The sequence below is a fragment of the Vicugna pacos genome, chromosome 35 (assembly GCF_048564905.1).
Source record: "Vicugna pacos chromosome 35, VicPac4, whole genome shotgun sequence".
NCBI lineage: Eukaryota > Metazoa > Chordata > Mammalia > Artiodactyla > Camelidae > Vicugna > Vicugna pacos.
Window position 1 is genome coordinate 27834660 of NC_133021.1, and position 19136 is coordinate 27853795.

At 34.3% G+C, this 19136-nt stretch overlaps 1 protein-coding gene across 2 annotated transcripts in view; it reads right to left on the minus strand.

Moving 5' to 3' along the window:
• The window catches only part of UPF2 (UPF2 regulator of nonsense mediated mRNA decay), an 86355-nt gene that overhangs the window by 52366 nt on the left and 14853 nt on the right, over nucleotides 1-19136 (minus strand). For both annotated transcript variants that reach the window (XM_072955369.1, XM_072955370.1), the window contains exons 4-8: nucleotides 14688-14848; nucleotides 9616-9813; nucleotides 9123-9272; nucleotides 7822-7925; nucleotides 3493-3578 (exon numbers count right to left, since the gene is read on the minus strand). In XM_072955369.1, coding sequence (XP_072811470.1) covers nucleotides 3493-3578; nucleotides 7822-7925; nucleotides 9123-9272; nucleotides 9616-9813; nucleotides 14688-14848 — 699 coding nt within the window. The remainder of the gene's footprint in view (nucleotides 1-3492; nucleotides 3579-7821; nucleotides 7926-9122; nucleotides 9273-9615; nucleotides 9814-14687; nucleotides 14849-19136) is intronic.

Here is a 19136-nt window from a genome sequence, read left to right on the forward strand (position 1 = left end):
GTAACAATGGAAAAATAAATTAAAATTGAAGAATTTCTAGAAAACATAAAAAGAGAAATCACTACATGTCAGAACTAAGAGAGACAGCGAAAACCAAGGTCAGAGGATACATTAAATGCCCCTCAAAAGAGACAAAGGAATAAAAGAAAAGAAGAACAGAATAAAGGTAAGAAGAAAATAACGATAAAAGTCAAAATAATGAATAAGAAAACAGTAGAATACATAAGTAATCTAGAAGCTGGGCGTGTGTGTGTGTGTGTGTGTGTGTGTGTGTGTGTGTGTGAATAACTAAAATGAATAAACCACTAGCTAACACAACGAAGAGGAGAAAGAAGAAAGGGGAAGTAAAAATACAGAACTGTTTACAATGGCAAAAACAGGAACGTCCAAGGTGGTTAAATATAGTACACTCGTAAAAAGAAACACTGCAGATTTAAAACAAAAGAACAAGGGAAATCTTTACGTATTGATATGAAAAGATGTCTGAGATATGCTGCTACATGAAAACAGTAAAGTTCAGAACAATAGATATAAGTTGCCCTTTGTGTAAAAAACAGAAAATACAAGATCTCTAACTGCATATTCTTATACCTGCAAAAGAAACTTTGGAAGGATATGCAAGAATCAAGACAGTGGCTTCTGTTGGGAGGAGCAGGAATTAGGTAGATGGAGAGACAAGGACAGGAAGGCTATTTTCCAGCATAGTGCTTAACATTTCAGGGTTCTGAGTCCTATGAACGCATTACTTATTTTTTTAAACAAAATTTTTAATTTGCTAATGACCAATGTTAATTCATCAAGGATTTTCAAGCATTTACTATGTATCAATACAATACTTGGTGTCGGAGACATTCAAAATTAAGAGCTCTAGTCCTCTTTTAAACAGCCCATAGTTTTTACAGTTTCATGGGGATGCAGGCAGCAAACCAACTTCGAGCTGTACCTAATAAGCCTAATGCAATGTGCTTAATTCTTCATATTATGAAGACATTATGTTGAAAGTCTATAGAAAAGCACCCATCTGTATCAGGTTGTACATATGTAAATAAGGATGGTTGTTCAGGGAAGGTAATTCTTATGTTAAGAGCTCAAGGCTAAGCCAGAGATTTTCAGTGGGAAAATACAGGATGTCCCAGATGGAGCAGAAAGCAGAAGCTTGAAAGCAGAGAGCAAAGGGTATTCAAGAAATCATTACACATCAGGATTTTGCAAGGAGAGTGGCTACAGTGAAGGCTGAAGAAGCTGAAAGGGAGCTAGGTAAGGAAGGGCATCAAACATCATGTCGCATCAGTTTATCAGCCTCTACGTGTCAGGCACCGCACTAAGCGCTGGGGATGAGGAGTACACGCGGCCTCCTTCCCGCAGCCGAGTCTAGACGACAATGCCCACGGAAGCCAAGGAGGAGGTTTCTGCAGTAGTCTGATGCGTGGCCCTTCCCGTCTCTGGCTCTTCGCACACACGGCTGCCTCTGCCAGAAACGCCCTTTACCTTCCCTTTCCTCATCCACCCCTAGCCTAGCTCAGCCCTTTCTCAGGACTCAGATTAAATGACCCTTGTTCCAAGCAGCCTTCTCTGGCTCCTGAGACTGATTCAATCAGTTCCACTTGTTATATACTCTATAAATAATGCTGGAATTCTTCTTGGTAACCGCACTTAAATCCTGCTCTTCTCCCTCTCCAAACCATAAGCTATGTGAGTACAAGAGCTGACTCTGTCTTGTGCACCTCTGCATTTCCAGCACTAATCACAACATACTATAGATCCTTGATGAATGAGTAAGTTAGTTTTACAACTTAATTTAACCTTTCTTGATCACTCAGGCTGACTGCAAGAAACCTAAATTTTTATACTTACATATTTCAGGTATGTAAGACTATGTGGTCTCTTTCTCATGGCTCCAAGAGGCTACGCATTTCAAGAATTTGCATCTTTATTTTTCTCCTGTCCTCTCAAACCATAAAGTTTTACTTCCTACTACTTTCAAGACTGATTCTAGCAGATTCCAACTACTTCTAATTTGTAGCTGTGAGCTACGCAGATAAATCCAGTTATAAAGGATATAACTGGCATAAGACCAGGTAAAAGTGTATAGTTCCTGAGGAGCATTTGGGGGGTGGGGATGGTGAAGTGGGATGGAATGGGGTTACAGGGAGGCAAAATTCTCTTTTATAAGTAAACTACTTAACTATCGCTGCCTAATTTCTTTTCATTAATAATGCCTTTTATTTTTGCTAAATTTGGTTCATTTTATGCTAAAAGTCCAGATAATTGTTACTGCATGTTTCTTCGTTCAAATAAATAGTTGAAAAGAAAACTATGAAAGTAAACATTCCATTGTATAGGTCAAGAAAAGCATCAGTTAAAAAAAACTGGTCCAAGATATTAAAATATTTGAGTTTCAAAGCAGAATGTGTCTTGAAATCAAAGCCTTAAAAATAACTGGCAATATTTTTTTTCTCAGTTGTACATGAAATAATGGTGCACCTCATAATGCCATATATAATTTTATATAGTAAAAATAATTCATCTATGATTTTCTCAATTTCTGAATTACTTACTCACTACATTAGCACATTTCACCTCCTTTGCCCCACTAAAATGAAAAACCAAATGCTCACATTAATTAATGCTGCTGACAGGAGATAAAAACCAATATAAAAGAAAAAAGAAAAGTAGTGATTTTGTTCACTGAGAAATTTTACCAATAGGAGACCAATGGATGAACCAAATCAAAATTTTGCTTAAGAAACCTTTAGTGAAATCCCTCAGGATCCTTATCCTTTGGGGAAAGAATCTATCTTAGCTATGTTGTATGTAATCATCGTAACAGACAACAAAATCCTCTAATTATTCACTGCTGAATAAACAGAGATGGATCTCCTCCAGATTCCTGAAGTCCACAGTCTATGACCTGTTGTGGTCCTAAAATACACAGTTGATGTAGGTGGTGTAAATTTAGTGTAACTTGGAGTATTACATTCTCTAAAAGCACTATGCAACTGAGTAAGCTGCTTGAATTACTAGCAACATAATCACTAATGAGCCTTCCAATTCAAAACTATCGTAATTACCAAAAAAAACTTGAAATTTTTCATTTAAACACAACTCCTGAGAATTAGATACTCAATTTAGTCTGATCTCTCCACAAAATGAAAACTCTCCAAAAATACATATATCATTTATTATTTTTTTCCTTAGAGGCAAAAATGTAAACCTATTGCTTCTAACAATGATTCAGTTATTAAGTTCCTATTATTCTTAAACATTTTCTCTTGAAATAACAGGAAAGCATCAGAAGAAACATTTCCACTAGAGCCAATGAACAAATGAACAAAAGTCAATGAGAAGCAAGTTCTAGTAAATACTCTAACAATAATAGTAACTTATGTTGACAAGGGACATTATAAAGAGAAAATAATTAAGAACTTAAATCTTCCAATCATCACTGCAGGGTAAAAACACAAAGAAATCCCTTTTTTCTTTAATACCTACCTTTGTCTGGGAACTATAAAGAGTGCCCGTACCAACTTCTTCCTATTTGCTTTTGTGTTCATGTTCATGCAAAAATCCATTGCTGCCTATAGGAGAAAAAGCAAACTTTTTTCTTAAAAATATCTCGATTTAGCTACTGAAAGGAGAAACCCTGCCTGCTACAATGGATTTCTAGTAGTCCTAAACAGTTTAGAATGGTTTTAAGACACCGGTATTACAAACACAATCCAAACTTCAATATATACAGGTTAAGAAAACAACAAGTTTAAGTTATAGTCTAAAAAAGAAATAAACTGTTACTAAAATTCTTTTGGGCATCTCAGTATTTTCCATCTATAGGTACACATGATTGTTTTATTATTAATCCCAGTCTTTAGGTTGATTTGAGGATCTGATGCAAATAAAAGATCCTCAGACTTACCTAAACTATAAAGGATTTCAACTCTTCACTATAGACAGTGAAACATCTCCCATTAGGTTAAAACTTTTGATGAAACAAATGGCTCAACCAATGTTGATTAGATTCAAACCCAGAAAACTAACTCATATTGAAAGTTCATTCACCAAGATTGAAACTTTATATCAATATTAGTCAAGAGAGTAAAACTCATTTAAATTTTTTCTTCTTATAAAGGGGATATAAAATAAATTTTATTAAAATGTATACTTTATAACAGTAAAGCTTATTAGAGCTAATTAGAATTACAAAGAGGAAAGGTGAAAATACACTAAAGTTCCTTCAAGTAATTCACCCATATGAAACGTCAAAAAATTATGGACTAGTATAATACAAATCCCAAAGGTCATGTATCCAGAAAATTGATTAACAAGAAAACTTCACACACACACACAAACTTCTCAAATCAATACTTCTGAAAAAAAAATAAAGAAAATATAAAGAAAAAAATTTAATGGCTAATAATGGCCTTTGTTTCAACACAAATTTAGAAACAAAATAAAATGTACTTCAATAACTTTTAATTATCCTTTAAAATGCAAAAGTACTTTACATAATCTATGAAATACATTTTATAAAAATAGAGAAGGCAATAATCATTTTTCCTATAACAATAATCAAAGGTCAGTTAGATGGGAAAAAAACTGTAATTCTCAAAACTCTGCAAAGATTAGGAGCTCATACAACATGTCAATGCCTGGTACAAACACTAGTGGTTCAATAAATACGCAGAATAAATGAATCAAGACTACATGAAAAATCCTGGGAAAACTGCCCAAATTAATAAATTTGAGGAAATTAAAAAGAAAAAAAATCTTCACATGTATATTAATTCTTAGATTTAACCAGTCCCGCCCTTTGGGGAGAAATGGAAGCAAAGACTTCACTGTGGTGGTGTCCGTCTGCCTGGGTCACAACTGCTGCCTGACAATTCAATAAGCAGTGTTTTTTGAAAACTTATTTCAAAACATTTGAGGTACATGAAAGACAGTTCAAGGGGAGGCTATAGCTCAGTGACAGAGTGTATGCCTAGCATGCCTGAGGTCCTCAGTTCAATCCCCAGTGCCTCCATTAAAAATAAATATATAAACCTAATTACCTAGACCCCCCCATTACCTCCCCCCTAAAATATAACAAACAAAAAGAGTCAACAATCTTTTATTTTATAAGTAAAAGTAAATTTTTCTGATCATCAAATGCATGCAAAAATAAGCATCACCATGAATGATGTTACCAGTATAAGTCACATAAAAGAAATCTTCACTTGGGTTTAACTCAAAGAATTCTTATGGTGGGGGGGGTACAGCTCAGTAGTAGAGTGCATGCTTAGTATGCACGAGGTCCTGGGTTCAATTCTCAGTACCTCCACTTAAGAAAAAAAAAAGAAAAGAAAAAAAAGAATTCTCAGATTTTTCTATTTCCAAACTACTTTCCCCTCTTAAGCCGTTTGGACCTTTGCCAATATATATGGAAGAAATTCCTTTCATGCGGAAGCTGACTCCCAGAGGAAACCACTGAGGTCCAACAGAGAAGGGTAGCCTCCTGTTTTCCACCTGACCCTCCAAGAGCTAAATCAGAATTTAATATACGGTCATTACTGGCAAGAGCTCTTAACAGTGCAGGACACTTTACAATCCAGATTCACATGAGCTCTCCCATTTGACTTTCATCACAGCACTCAGCATGGGTGTGGGGCGCAGCAGGCATGTCGAGGTCTCTCTCTCATCCTGTTTATATCTAATGAATATATGAAAATTAAGCAGAGGAAAAGATTCGATCATATCCCAACCTTACAAAAATAAGCAACTGTTTAAGAGGTAGTTTTGGCTACATTCTACATCAGAAAGATAAAAGAGACTATCTCTTAAAACAAATAAATGCCGTAATTACTGTTTGAAAACTATTTATAGACCTAATCACTCCAAAAGGTAAGCCAATTTGGAATCAGTTTCCAGCCTATTTGATTATATGAACAGTTACTGAAATACATCTTAAATTATTTGTAGAAGAGCTAAAACAAGCTGAAAATTGAAAAACAGTGTAACGTCTATAGTTCTCTATAGAGGACCTCAGAGCATGATGGGGGAAGAAAAGATAAAAGATTACATTACACCTTGACCAAAAAATGGCCTAAAGCAATGATTTTCAAACTTGGGTCTCAAGAGTCCTTTACAGTCTTAAAAGTTGTTAAGGACCTGAGTGAACTTTGTATATGTGGATTAATACATTAATCGGCATTTACTGTTTTAGAAGTTAAAACTGAGAAATTTTTAAAATATTAATTCACTTAAAAATACCAATAAAGGGACAGGGGAAGAAAAGAAAAAATACCAATAAATCTATTAGTTACTAACACTTTCTGAAAATATTTTTTAAAATGAAGAAAAATCAGTAACAGTAGAGTGGCATTCTTTCAGAAGACAGCCAGATTCTCGTATCTATTTATGCATTCAATCTGCTGTGTTGTTTTGGATGAAGTATATGAAGAAACTCTGGTTTCACACATCTATGCAGCTGGAAGGGGAGAGGTATTTTAATATCTTTTTCAGTAGTTATAGATATCTGATACTTCACCAAAACTTGACAAGTGGTAGTTTCTTCATTGTTAGTTGCAATGTGAAATCTGAAACCACATCAATCAACTTTTCATGGATTTTCATAAAATCCATTAGTTGGGGGAGGATACAGTGGCAGAGAGAGTGCTTAGCATGCACAAGGACCTGGGTTTAATCCTCAGAATCTCCACTTTAAATAAACAAACAAACAAACCAAGCCCCACCCCCCACCCCCAAATCCACTGGTCTCTCTTGCACTCTGAGTGGATTTTCGTTCACTTTGTGTACTCATCATTTACAGCAATGGTTCACTGAGGTATGCAGATCTTCCAAATACTTCCATAATATTTTCAAATTACATTATTTAACATCATCACCAATATCATCAGAAAAGTCTTATCAATAAATTATGTTGGTGGACTTAAGTTTTCCAAAATTCTAATTTTTGTTGAAAACTCAAATTTATTCATTGGCAACGAATATTTTCAGCTATTTCCCTTGAAGTGACAGGCTCACCTTGTTCATCTTAGAAAAATGTTTGCTAAATATCCAAGTTTGAATAACCACAGTTTGTCCATCAGCTCTTTCAAATAAAAATGGTATTTCATGCAAAAAACAACTAGCTTAGCTTGCAAGTCAATCACACAGGTGGCTTTTCTGGAGACAACTTGAGACAGGAGATGTGTTTTTCATATCCTTCTCATTTCATCAGGTTAAAATGAAGTGTGCTCAAAGGTAGAAACTAAATAAAATCACCAATTTTCATGGATTCAAGGAGATTCTTAAGTGAAAGTGGCATTGTTTTTTTAATTGCAAATTCATGGCTACGAAGAACACAACGGCCACTACTCCAGTTTGCTGCCACTGCATTACGATCCACGTTAAAACACCAGCAACTTGACCCATCATCACATTTGCAAATGTTGAAAACACTGAGCAAGCGGTGGGGAAAATCCTAGTACTAGTATAAAAAGGTTTTTTGACTTTACAGAGCCCCTGAAAGTGCCTCAGATGACACCAAGAACCTACAGAGCACACTTTAAGAACTTCTAGTCTAAAACAGTATTTTCCAAACCGTGGCATCCCTACATGAAGGGCAGAGTCAAGCCAACAGGATCCTAGAGACAGTTCCACCCCAAACGTAAGATCAACAAACCGGTTCCAACTGTGTGTTTATTTTGGATTCCCATGTAAGATTCCACTTGAAGAAATGGTTCATTCTATGGCCAAAACAGTCCAAAAACCACAGACATTCCTAATTAGAGCTATCCTACAAGGTGTATGTGCTTGAGTAAAGTTACATAGAGACAATCATACCTTGTCTATCAGATCACGGTTGACACAGTTGGGCAACTGCTGGAGGAAAGCATCTACTATGAGCTTGAGATGAGATCCAGTGCTGGCTTCTTCATCCTCTTGTTCTAACATAAAAGTAGTTTTGAAATAGGTTAAAAAAATACATAGACAATAGAAGAATAAAAACATCCAATAATAAGTTATTTGGAACACAGATAATCTAGAGCATTTTTCGCACTCATGAAAAAAATGAAGCACTGAGATATTATCCTAGAAAGTTTGGGCATCTCTAGAATCATAATTCTAAACTGATCATCACAGTCTTTCAGATATCAAGTATAAAAAGGTAAACTTGCATGAGACACAAAATCAACGTCATAAATTGCATGTAGTTTTATTGTAGATCCATTATTTTTATCTCTCGAGCACCCCTTCTCCCACACCTTCAGTTAACATTATGATCACTGCTTGCCATCAAAGGCAATCCACGGGACTGTGCTGGGGCAGGTGCCAAGCTAAACTAGTTGCTTTTTGCATAGGATACCATTTTTACTTGAAAGAACTGATGGACAAACTGTCGTTGTTTAAACTTGGGTATTTAGCAAAGCACTCAGTACACCACCACTCCTCTCAGCACAGGCCAGCACGGCCCAGGACTAGCCAAGTCCTTCCATGCTGTGCGTATACAGACAGGGGGAGAGAACCCCTCTCATCCTTTGATGTCACCAGCTGGTCTGAGCCTGGGGCAGCCTCGAGCCATGCTTTCCCTCCCTTCATGACACAGAGAAAGAGAATCTACAGTAGGAAACAATGAAGCCAACAGAGAGAAAAGCAATACTGACAAGAAGGTAAGGTATCCTTCTAATAAAGAATTGTAACTAATAAAGAAACCTGATAGGAAGTATGCAGGAAATAATTAACAGTGTGATATTTTTATCACTACAGACAAAACATTATTCAATTATAAAGACATAAAATTATCACAGATGAACTGATACACTAATTGTCTTTTTATCTCTCAACCATTTTAGAATAATTATTAAATATATTTTTGTACAGATTATATCAGAATTAATTTACATTAAGGACAATGCTAGAAGGTAGAGTATAAGAAATATCCATTAAGATTTAATTATCACTGAAGTCTGTGGTCACATAATATGGGACATGTAGTATTTCTGTTTCAAGTCAAATTCCAAAAAAGTGATGGCCTAGAAACAACAGGAAAACAAGGAATTAAAGAGTAAAGATTCATATTCACAGGCAAGAGCTTTGTGTATAACAACTAAACAAAAATTAAGGTATTTGGCAGAAGTGTTTACCTTGCTCATCAAGAAGTTTCTTTGTAAGATCTTCAGCTTCATCTCCACCCTCTAACTCCAAAGCATCATCATTAATCTCTAGGTTCTCCAACTCGAGTTCCAGGTCATCAGGATTCGGTACCTCCTTATTATCCTTAGGTTCTTTTGCTTCTGTTTGAAATCAAAGAACCAGTATCTCTTAATTTAAAAGTCATATTGAAATCCTGCTGCAAGAAATACTTAAGGATTCACAAAATCTGTATCATTTGTCTCAGAATCTATAATATACACCTGACAAGAAATTTGATACATTCAGATTTTTAAAAATACATCATGCTCATTGAAAACAAAGACCATAACCTGTTTAACTCTGTATGCCATCTGAACTTAATGAAGAGTTCAGACTTTCTCTTGACACCAGTAAGCAAAAAAAAAAAAAAATTTTTTTTACAAATATTATTCTGAAACTAATTTTTACAACACTTAATATAAGAACTTGCCCTCTAGAATTTACCTTTAGAATCATCCTTGTTGGAATCTTTATTCTGACAACTTTTTTCATTATCTTTAAACAAGATGGCTGGAACAAAAGCTTTCAAATCAATGAGGTTTTCATAAAAATTCCGAGCATCTTCATCTTCCCATATACCACCTTCCAAGTCATAATCTCCAGGTTTACCCGGTGTAAATATATCAATTCCAGGCCCATGCTCTACAATAAAATAAATCACAGGGAATTAAAACCATTTCACGTTTGGCAAGCTAAACATAGTATTTTATATTTTCAATTTTATAACTAATGAATCTTGAGGGTTTCAATTAACAGAAACTTCTTCAATCACTCTGGATTGTTCATGTAACCCTCTTCATCATCAAATCACAAATTGTGTTTTAAGGAAAGCTCTCAACCAGGACAGACTAGAGGAGAACATAGGATAAAGACCAGTTTTTTCTTAAATGTTTTAAGCAAGTGATATGAGATTAAGTAGCCATTTGATATATCAGGCTTATCTTCATGAAACTTAAAACCAAAATAAGAAATATATAAGGCTGGCCATTTCTAAAACATCCAGCTTAAAGTCCCACCTCCCAGTGAAGCATTTTTTCAAGACTCCCAACCCTCTGTACCACTTATAGCACAAGTATCTTTGCAAATAGACCATAAACCCTTAAGAAGTATCCCTCCTTTTGGTATAAAACTTGGTGTCAGACAGACTGCCGTAAACAGTCAATTGACAAATAACTGGAAAAAAAGGAAAGGAATGATGAAGAAATATATAGACATTATTCCAGTAGAAGGTGGAAAACCACATATATATTTACATACACAGTCTACCTTTATATACAACCATAGATTCTTAAACTCAGAACTCTAAAAGTAATTAATTTCCTACTTCATGCTTGTGAGACCATTCATGATTTTATCTATTCTCACTTTGCTTCTCAGCAAACTAGAATTGTAAATAAGAGAATAATCATGCATATTAAAAATAACCTTGAAAAAAATCAGATTATTCATTAAAAGTCATCTAAGAAAAACAAAAACAATAAAATGTCAGCTCCCTAACTCACTACTAACTCACTATATGTCTTATAAAAAATGTATTTAAACACAGGACACTAAACCCATTTTAAGGGGAAAGACTGATAACTTTACAATTTCTGTTTAATAAGAAATATAAACAAAAGCAAAGGACAGACTAGAAGACAATACCAGCAATATTTATACAAAGGAATTAATATCCAAAATATAAAGAGCTCCTACAAACAAACAACAAAATCTCAATTAAAAAAATGGATAAAGCCTCTGAACAGATAAGTCAAAGAGCATATGAAAAGATCCTAACCTCAATCAGGGTGAAGGTAAATAAAACAAACACTTATCACTGAATATTTTACATATCTGAAAAATAATGTATCTACACAGTAATTATAAACCGTAGGAAAAAATTTCAACTTCTGAGGAAAAAAAGAGCTACAAAGTCAAAATGCAATAGAAAATTGGGGGGATTCAATATCTTGAAGTAATTTATGGTGAAAAAGAATATGAAAACAAATATATGTATGTTCATGTATGACTGAAGCATTGTGCTGTATGCCAGAAACTGACACCATATAATAAACTGACTATACTTCAGTGAAAACATATATATACAAAAAAAAAATTCTGGAAGAAATATTTGCAATACATATAAAAAAGAATAATTTCTTTAATATGCTAAGTGCTTTTATAATTCAATTTTTAAGAATAGATAAACAGTGGATTTTTTTTTAAAAAGGAAGGGGTCAAGGGCTCAAGCCAATTGTGTCATAAGAGAAAGAATACAAACGAAAAACAGTCGATAAACTTAGGGAAAAGATGCTCAACCTCACTCAGAATGTAAAAATCAAAAACAGCAATATGATAAGAATGTAAGGAAAACACTTATTCTTATATACTTAGTGGCATGTAAATTTCTCTAAAAGAAAATCTGACGTTATATATTGAAATTTAACATGTACATACCCTTTAAACCCAAGAATTCTACTTGTAGGAATTTATCCCTGAAATACTAGCATGCACACAAAGAGGCGCAGGTACAGAGATTTTATTACAGTATTGACTATAATACTAAAAAACAGAAATAACTTACATGTCAATCAACAGAAAACAAGGTAAGGAAAGCACAATTATTCACTAGGATATTACTATGCAGCAATGTAAAAGAATGAGATGGCTCAACATGGACTGATATGAAGAGACATCTAAGATATATAGCTAACAAAGTAGTTGCAGAATAGTATATACAATTACAATCTCATCTGTGAGGTAGAAAAGGATATTCTGGGTCACTAAAAAATCCAGGCCTCTTCAGGCCAAGATGCAGGAGCAGTGACCTAAAACAACTAAAAAACCAGGCAAACAACAAAATGCAATGGCTTTCAAACACTGGACATGAGGTAGCACAGGAAAGCGACTCCTGTGAGAGAACAAACAAAAAAATTGAGCTGTGCAATTCACTGCCCCAGCTTACTGCCTGCTGAGACGTTCTAGGCCGTGGCCAAGGAAGAAGCCACGCAGACCCCAGCAGTCCCCATGAGTTGAGGATGACAGAGCTGAGAGTCTGGCTGGCAGAACACTAGCCCAGGTGGCTAGATTTTGCAAGACAGGACCAGAGAGGAGAAAGCATCACAAAGACAGATGCCTAAGATCTGCAGAAGGGCCCCTTGAATGTTCAGCTAAATACTGATCAGCCCCTATGTGTGAGGGAACTAGGTGAGACTAGGAAAACAGCTACTCATGAATCTTCTAATTCATGAGAAATTGAGCAGAATAGAGAGGGATATTGCCTCAGTAATAGGAAAAATCAGCCCTAGATTAAAGGCTGCTCCGATCCCAGGGGAAACAAGCCTGGAAAGGATGAAACTGTTTCCAAGTAATTAAACTGAGCCCCAGAACAAAGCTCAATGATATTTTTAAGAGCACAAAAACATCCAGCACGCATCTAATAAAACATGATCAGTCATGCAAAGAAGTAGAAAAAAATGCCAGAGATGTACAGATCAATCAGTCAATCAATTACACCAAGGCAGAAGTGACATACGTAATAAAAATCATAGACAAGGACATTAAAACAGTTATAACTATATTCACATTCTCAACAAGCTAGAAGATACACTGAGCATGTTTGAGACAATGGAAAATATAATCAGCTTCTGTAGATAAACACTACATCTCTACATGAGTGTAACAGTCTATTAGACACAGTAAAAAGAAAATATTAGTGATGCTGAAGACACAGCAACAGAAACCAACATGAAACAAAGAAAAAACTATTTAACAATAGAACAGGCAACTTCAAACCACCTACTATAGTTGTAACTAAATCCCCATAGGAGGGGGGAGAGGAACAGAAAATATATTTGAAGAAATAGGGTCAAGATTTTCCAAATTTGATGAAAATTATAAACCCAGATTCAAGAAGTCCAATGAACCCCAAGAAACATGAAGAAAACTACACCAAACAACATAACTAACCTGTTTAAAATTAGTGATAATGAAATTTTAAAGCAATCAGAGAAAAGGTACACATTATTTTAAGAACAAAGATGACAGCAGCTTTCTCACTAGAAACAATGCAGGATAGAAAACAGTGGAATAACATCTCTAAGTACTGAAAGAAAACAAAAACCTCACCCTAAAATTCTATACCCAGTGAAAATATCTTTTAAAAATGATGGCATAATTTTGCCAAGCTCTACTATCTCTGGAAAATGCCTAAAATACTTTTAAAATCATTTAACATTAAAAGAAAAACTAGCTTAAATTTCAGTAGAAATAAACCAAGTAAATCAATACCAAAAACACTATGAAAACATTTTGGTTCTAAAATATAATAAATACACTGAGAAAGTTCTGAGAAACCAGCCAGATTCAACAGAATCATAAATTCTATGGTGGAACTGCTTTTAAAAAATTAAAAAGTTTGAGGCTCACTGATCAAGACACACAAAAATTAATAGGCTTTATATATGTGGTTATATAGAAATATATTAAAATAGAGTCAACTCTCTGTACCCTTGGCATCTGCATCCACAGATTCAATCAACTGCAGATTTAAAATATTCAGATTAAAAAAAAAGTTCCAAAAAGCTAAACTTAAATTTGCCTTTATAGCGCACTGGCAACTATTTACATTGCATTAGGTATTGTAAGAGTACTGTACAGATGATTTAAAGTATATGGGAGGAAGTGTATAGGTTATGTGCAAATAGTAAGCCATTTTATATGAGAGGCTTGAGCATGCTCAGAGGTCCTGAAACCAATCCCCTGCAGATACCAAGGAAGGACTGAAAATGCATTCACAGTATACAATGAGTATTTTCTTATTGAGGATGTAAAATACAAAATATCCCCTTGCATTATAAAAGGATACTTTACAAATACTTTACTCTTAAGATTTTTAAGTAAACAGGATTGTCAGATAGTTTTAAGATTAATAATTTATTAACACTTATCTACCTAACGTAAGTAATTTTTCAAGTAGTTAGCATGACAGCTTAGAATAACACACTAGGAGCCCTACCAACTTAAAGACAATTAAAAAGGAAGTTTAAAACACCTCTGAAATAATATGGGACATAACACCTTACAAAATGATAAACAATTGATCCTACAAAACTGCAAGGTAGGTTTTAGTTCTAAGTAACAATGTAAGATAATACATCATTCAAAACAACTAAATTAAAAAAGAAAACATAGAAAGATTAGAATCCCAATCTACCTTATTACCTATCTAAGAAATAAAGTAAACCTTTCTAATGCCCTAAGTATGGTTTAAGACAGGCCCCTGTTGGCTACAATCCAAGTATACCTACCACAAAAGAATACAAAGAAACACATCAGATCATCACAAGTTACTTACTATTTTCTAAATGCAAAGCTTTTTCTGTTCAGAGGAGCATTTCAATACTACCTTCTCGTTAACAAAAATTTTTAAGACATTTAAAAAAATCCATTTTCAATAATACATATCTGACAAGACTAAAGATAACTGATCAGGGCTTACTGAAAGAATCACATGTCTGTTTTTAAGGATCTCTTACCTTCTGGTGTTGGTTTGTCCTGAGGAAGATCTGGCATATTTTCATCCAAAAGGTCAGCTAAGGATTGAGAATTTGCCAGCAGCTTCTGATAAGACATAGCAAATTCCTCATACTGTTTATGTCTATCTTCACTTAGCTCCCCTTTAGAATGTAGAATACGCCTATAAACAAATGATGAAATAATTTGATAATCTTATCAAGACAGATGTGATCATGTATTATTACATTGGGAATATTTCATAAAATCAGATTTTCACACAACTTATTTTTAATACTCAATATTTTCAAGACATATCTGAAAATTAAAACTTGTATCAAATTCACCTAAACAATGAAATTTTTTAAACAATTAAATGTTAACATTGGTTCTTCAGAGAATATGAAGTATGATTAACAATCATGTTTGTAGACCCAGGAATCCCGCTCCTGGGCTTATATCCAGAAGGAACCCTACTTCAGGATGACACCTGCACCCGTGTTCATAGCAGCACTATTTACAATAACCAAGACATGGAAACAGCCTAAATGTCCATCAATGGATGACTGGATAAAGAAGATGTGGTATATTTATACAATGGAATACTACTCAGCCATAAAAACTGACAACATAACTCCATTTGCAGCAACATGGATGCTCCTGGAGAATGTCATTCTAAGTGAAGTAAGCCAGAAAGAGAAAGAAAAATACCGTATGAGATCGCTCATATGTGGAATCTAAAAAACAAAAACAAAAACAAAAACCAAAGCATAAATACAAAACAGAAATAGACTCCTAGACATAGAATACAAACTTGTGGTTGCCAAGGGGGCAGAGGGTGGGAAGGGATAGATGGGATTTCAAAATTGTAGAATAGATAAACAAGATTATACTGTATAGCACAGGGAACTATACACAAGATCTTATGGTAGCTCGCAGAGAAAAAAATGTGACAATGAATATACATATGTTCATGTATAACTGAAAAATTGTGCTCTACACTGGAATTTGACACAAGGTAAAATGATTATAAATCAATAAAAAAAATTAAAATAAAATTTAAAATATTTTCATTCTTTGTTTTGCATTATGACCAGTGAAGAAAATGAGTTAGAAGAGGTTTTTTTTGTGTTGTTATCTTCTTAAAAGTTAGAAAATAAAGCAGAAAAACCATGGCTACACTTATTCATCCCTGCTTATCTGGAACAATTTCCGAACTTTCCTATCTTACCCCATTCTTATCCAAATTTTAAACTTTTGTTTCAAAGCTTTTACATTCCAAATAACATTCTCTATCTTAGACTATCAGTTTCCATTTATAAGCACAAGATACATAGTCAGTTACTATTCATTAAATCCAATCCTTTCTCCCCCCCCCAAAATCTGGCTTATTGGGATCTAACATGAGAAATTTTCACTTATTTTCTTATTCAAGATACATTAGACAATATTGTTCTACAAACAGATTAGCAAAATGCCAAGATAGCTTAACCATAATAATCCAGGCTAAAAAGCATTCCTCTAAAAGCAGTGTCTTTCTGTCTTCAAATATTTCAGAGTAACTTTACAGGCAAAAACAAAGTTCTTTCAGTTTTATAAATGAATTTTTAAAACAAAAATCTAAGCATTTAAAAATATTCATGCCCTAAAAGAAATGACTGATATTACTTTGAATCAGCTTGTTACTACTTTTAATTAAAAGTTAAGTCATTTTTTAAGTTAAAAAAGCCAATAAACTGGTAAATGATTTGAATAAATAACTCAAAAGCAAGGTACTCTAAAATATTCTGCAATTAGAAAAAACATTAGTTAATAAAAATTTGAGTTTATTCAGAAGCAAATTATGTTAAAAATGATAATAATAGTTCCAAAGTATTTCAAAACTTCTAATGACAACAAAGATGCAAAGTTATTTCAGTATGTGAAAAGAAACTGGAAAATACTATCAAAATACCATAACCTGAAATTATTTCTCTAACAAGTTCTGACATTCTGGTCATCTGAAGATCATACATCCAGTTGCAGGTTATATAATATTCACTAAGGATTTATGACATATAAGCTGTAGCAAGGTGATGACTATTTTTATTAGAACAGAAAATGAACACTCTTTTTCTGATATCAACCTCTCTTTCAAACATTTGCCTGAGACTTTGAACTGGGTCAATTAAAAGTGACTGAATTCTATGACAGCTCCCTTTGTATGCATTCAGTTCCTGTCCAGTCCTCCTGGGACCAGTTAAAACTTTGAAATTTCAGAGATAATCCTTGTCCTCCCTAAAATCTCAACTCCACGATTAAATTTTTAACAGTACTAACTTACCTAACTACTTAACTTATACGTGTTTAGGTTACTATCTAATGAGAACAGTCCTTGGTGGGGGAAAAAGCTTAGAATTTGGTTGGTTTGTTTTCTAATCAATTTTACACTAAGCACTCGGAAAGCAGTACAGGATACCAATGAAATGGCATTAGAAGAGTTCAGTTATACACAAAACTTATATAGTAACATGTATTTCCCTTGACCCCTTATTTAATATACATTTCCTAAAATCCAACCCCACGGCGTGTAGTAAGACTAGAGAGTTCAAGCAGAGAAAGAACCCATCAGAGATGCCTGAACACTCAAAATCCCTAGAATCATTTACAGGTTCTAATGAAATTTAACTGAAACAATTTTTAATGAATGTACCATATGTCAGTTTTTTATAAGTTTATAAAGACCATAGGAAAAGATTTTAAATTTGATGAAATTTTTAGAAGATGTGCATGAGGGAACTAAACATACTGTGTTTTTTGGGGGTGTGCGAGGGGAGGTAATTGGGCCTATTTATTTCCAATTATTTTTTTAATGGAGGTACTGTGGATTGAACCCAGGACTTCGTGCATACTGAGCACACACTCTATCACTGAGCTATACCCTCCCCCCTCGCCCCGCTAAGGAAACTAAACATACACAGCACATTTGACCAAGTACCTTTCCGGTACATCAGTGTAAATCTCACCAAAATTTCTTATGTGAATTCCATAGGACTATATCACTAAGCAAAATCAAGCTGAAGATATGATTCATCACATATCATTTTAATTACAAGCTCTTCAGAAGCACATCTATTACAGAAAGCTAAATTGAACCATTCTTTTGAGACTGTCTTAAACCAGAGATCAGCAAACTTTTTCTGCAAAGGGCCAGATAATATTTTAAGCTTTGCAGACTATATGGTCTTTGTTGCAACTACTCAACTCTGTTGATAAAGCCCAAATGCAGCCACAGACAATATGTAAACACACGAGTGTGACTATGTTCCAATAAAACTTCACTTATGGACACCGAAATCTGAACTTCATGTAATTTTAATATTTCAAAAAATGTTCTTCTTTGATTTGTTTTAATCATGTAAAAAGGTAAAGACCAGTCTTAGCTCTTCAGCTATACAAAAACGAGTGGTGAGCCTAATCTGGCCTGCAGGCCATGGGTTGCCAATCCCTGTCATAACTGGGGATAACTGAGCATCACTGTTAGAGGTATTACGCACAAGTTCATTTCCCTCATGGTATCACTGCACTACAGGGAGGAACCGTTTTAAAGATACAAAAGGTAAGCAATGAAAACAAAATTAATTCCAAGTCCTGGAACAAAAATGTAAGAAATTAGACCTCTTTCACCTAATATATGAGACATCACGGTCTGGGAGCATCTCTAAGGTACATCAGTCCTTGATTTCTGCAGTGTTTTTTATATTACTAATTCAATATTGTAAAACTGACAGAAAATCTCCAATAGTCCATTCTGGAAACCAAGCATTATATCTCATAAATAAGCCACAAATGCCTCAGAAAATTCTAGTACTAAGACTTTTTTTCATCTTTATTGCTATTGTCTGACTTTCTTGCTATTTCTTTTATTTCGTATAGTGTCTACTCTGCTGTTTTGCACTGTTTTTAAAAATGAATTTTTAAAATAAGCTATGGATGTTTAAGAAGTTGAACATACAAATTTTCAAAATCATAAAAAGGCATAAAGAGAAATTCTCGTTCAAAAATCCTTCTCAAGGACTGAGCAGGCAATATGCTGTTGACAGCAAACATTTCCTGTAAACTTACAATGTGCCAGACACTGTTATTCAGCACCTTTACACGTATGAATGCACAGCATTCCTCACATTTACTGCAGAGGTACAGTGCTACTGTTATCTCATTTTACAGAACAGAAAACCAAAGCACAGAGATGTGAGGTAACTTGCCCAAAGTTACAGAATGAGTAAAGACAGATCTAAAACTTGAATCCAAGCAGTCTGGCTCCAGAGCCCATGCTCATAACTATTGGACCACACTGCCTCTCAAATTAAAGTAAAATTATCCACTTGGTACCTTATATTGAAATTAGATTGTCTCTCAAATGCATACATTAAAGGCAAGCCTTCTCACATCAAGGTGCTTGTTTTATATCCTCTTTTGGGTCCTTCTTTTGT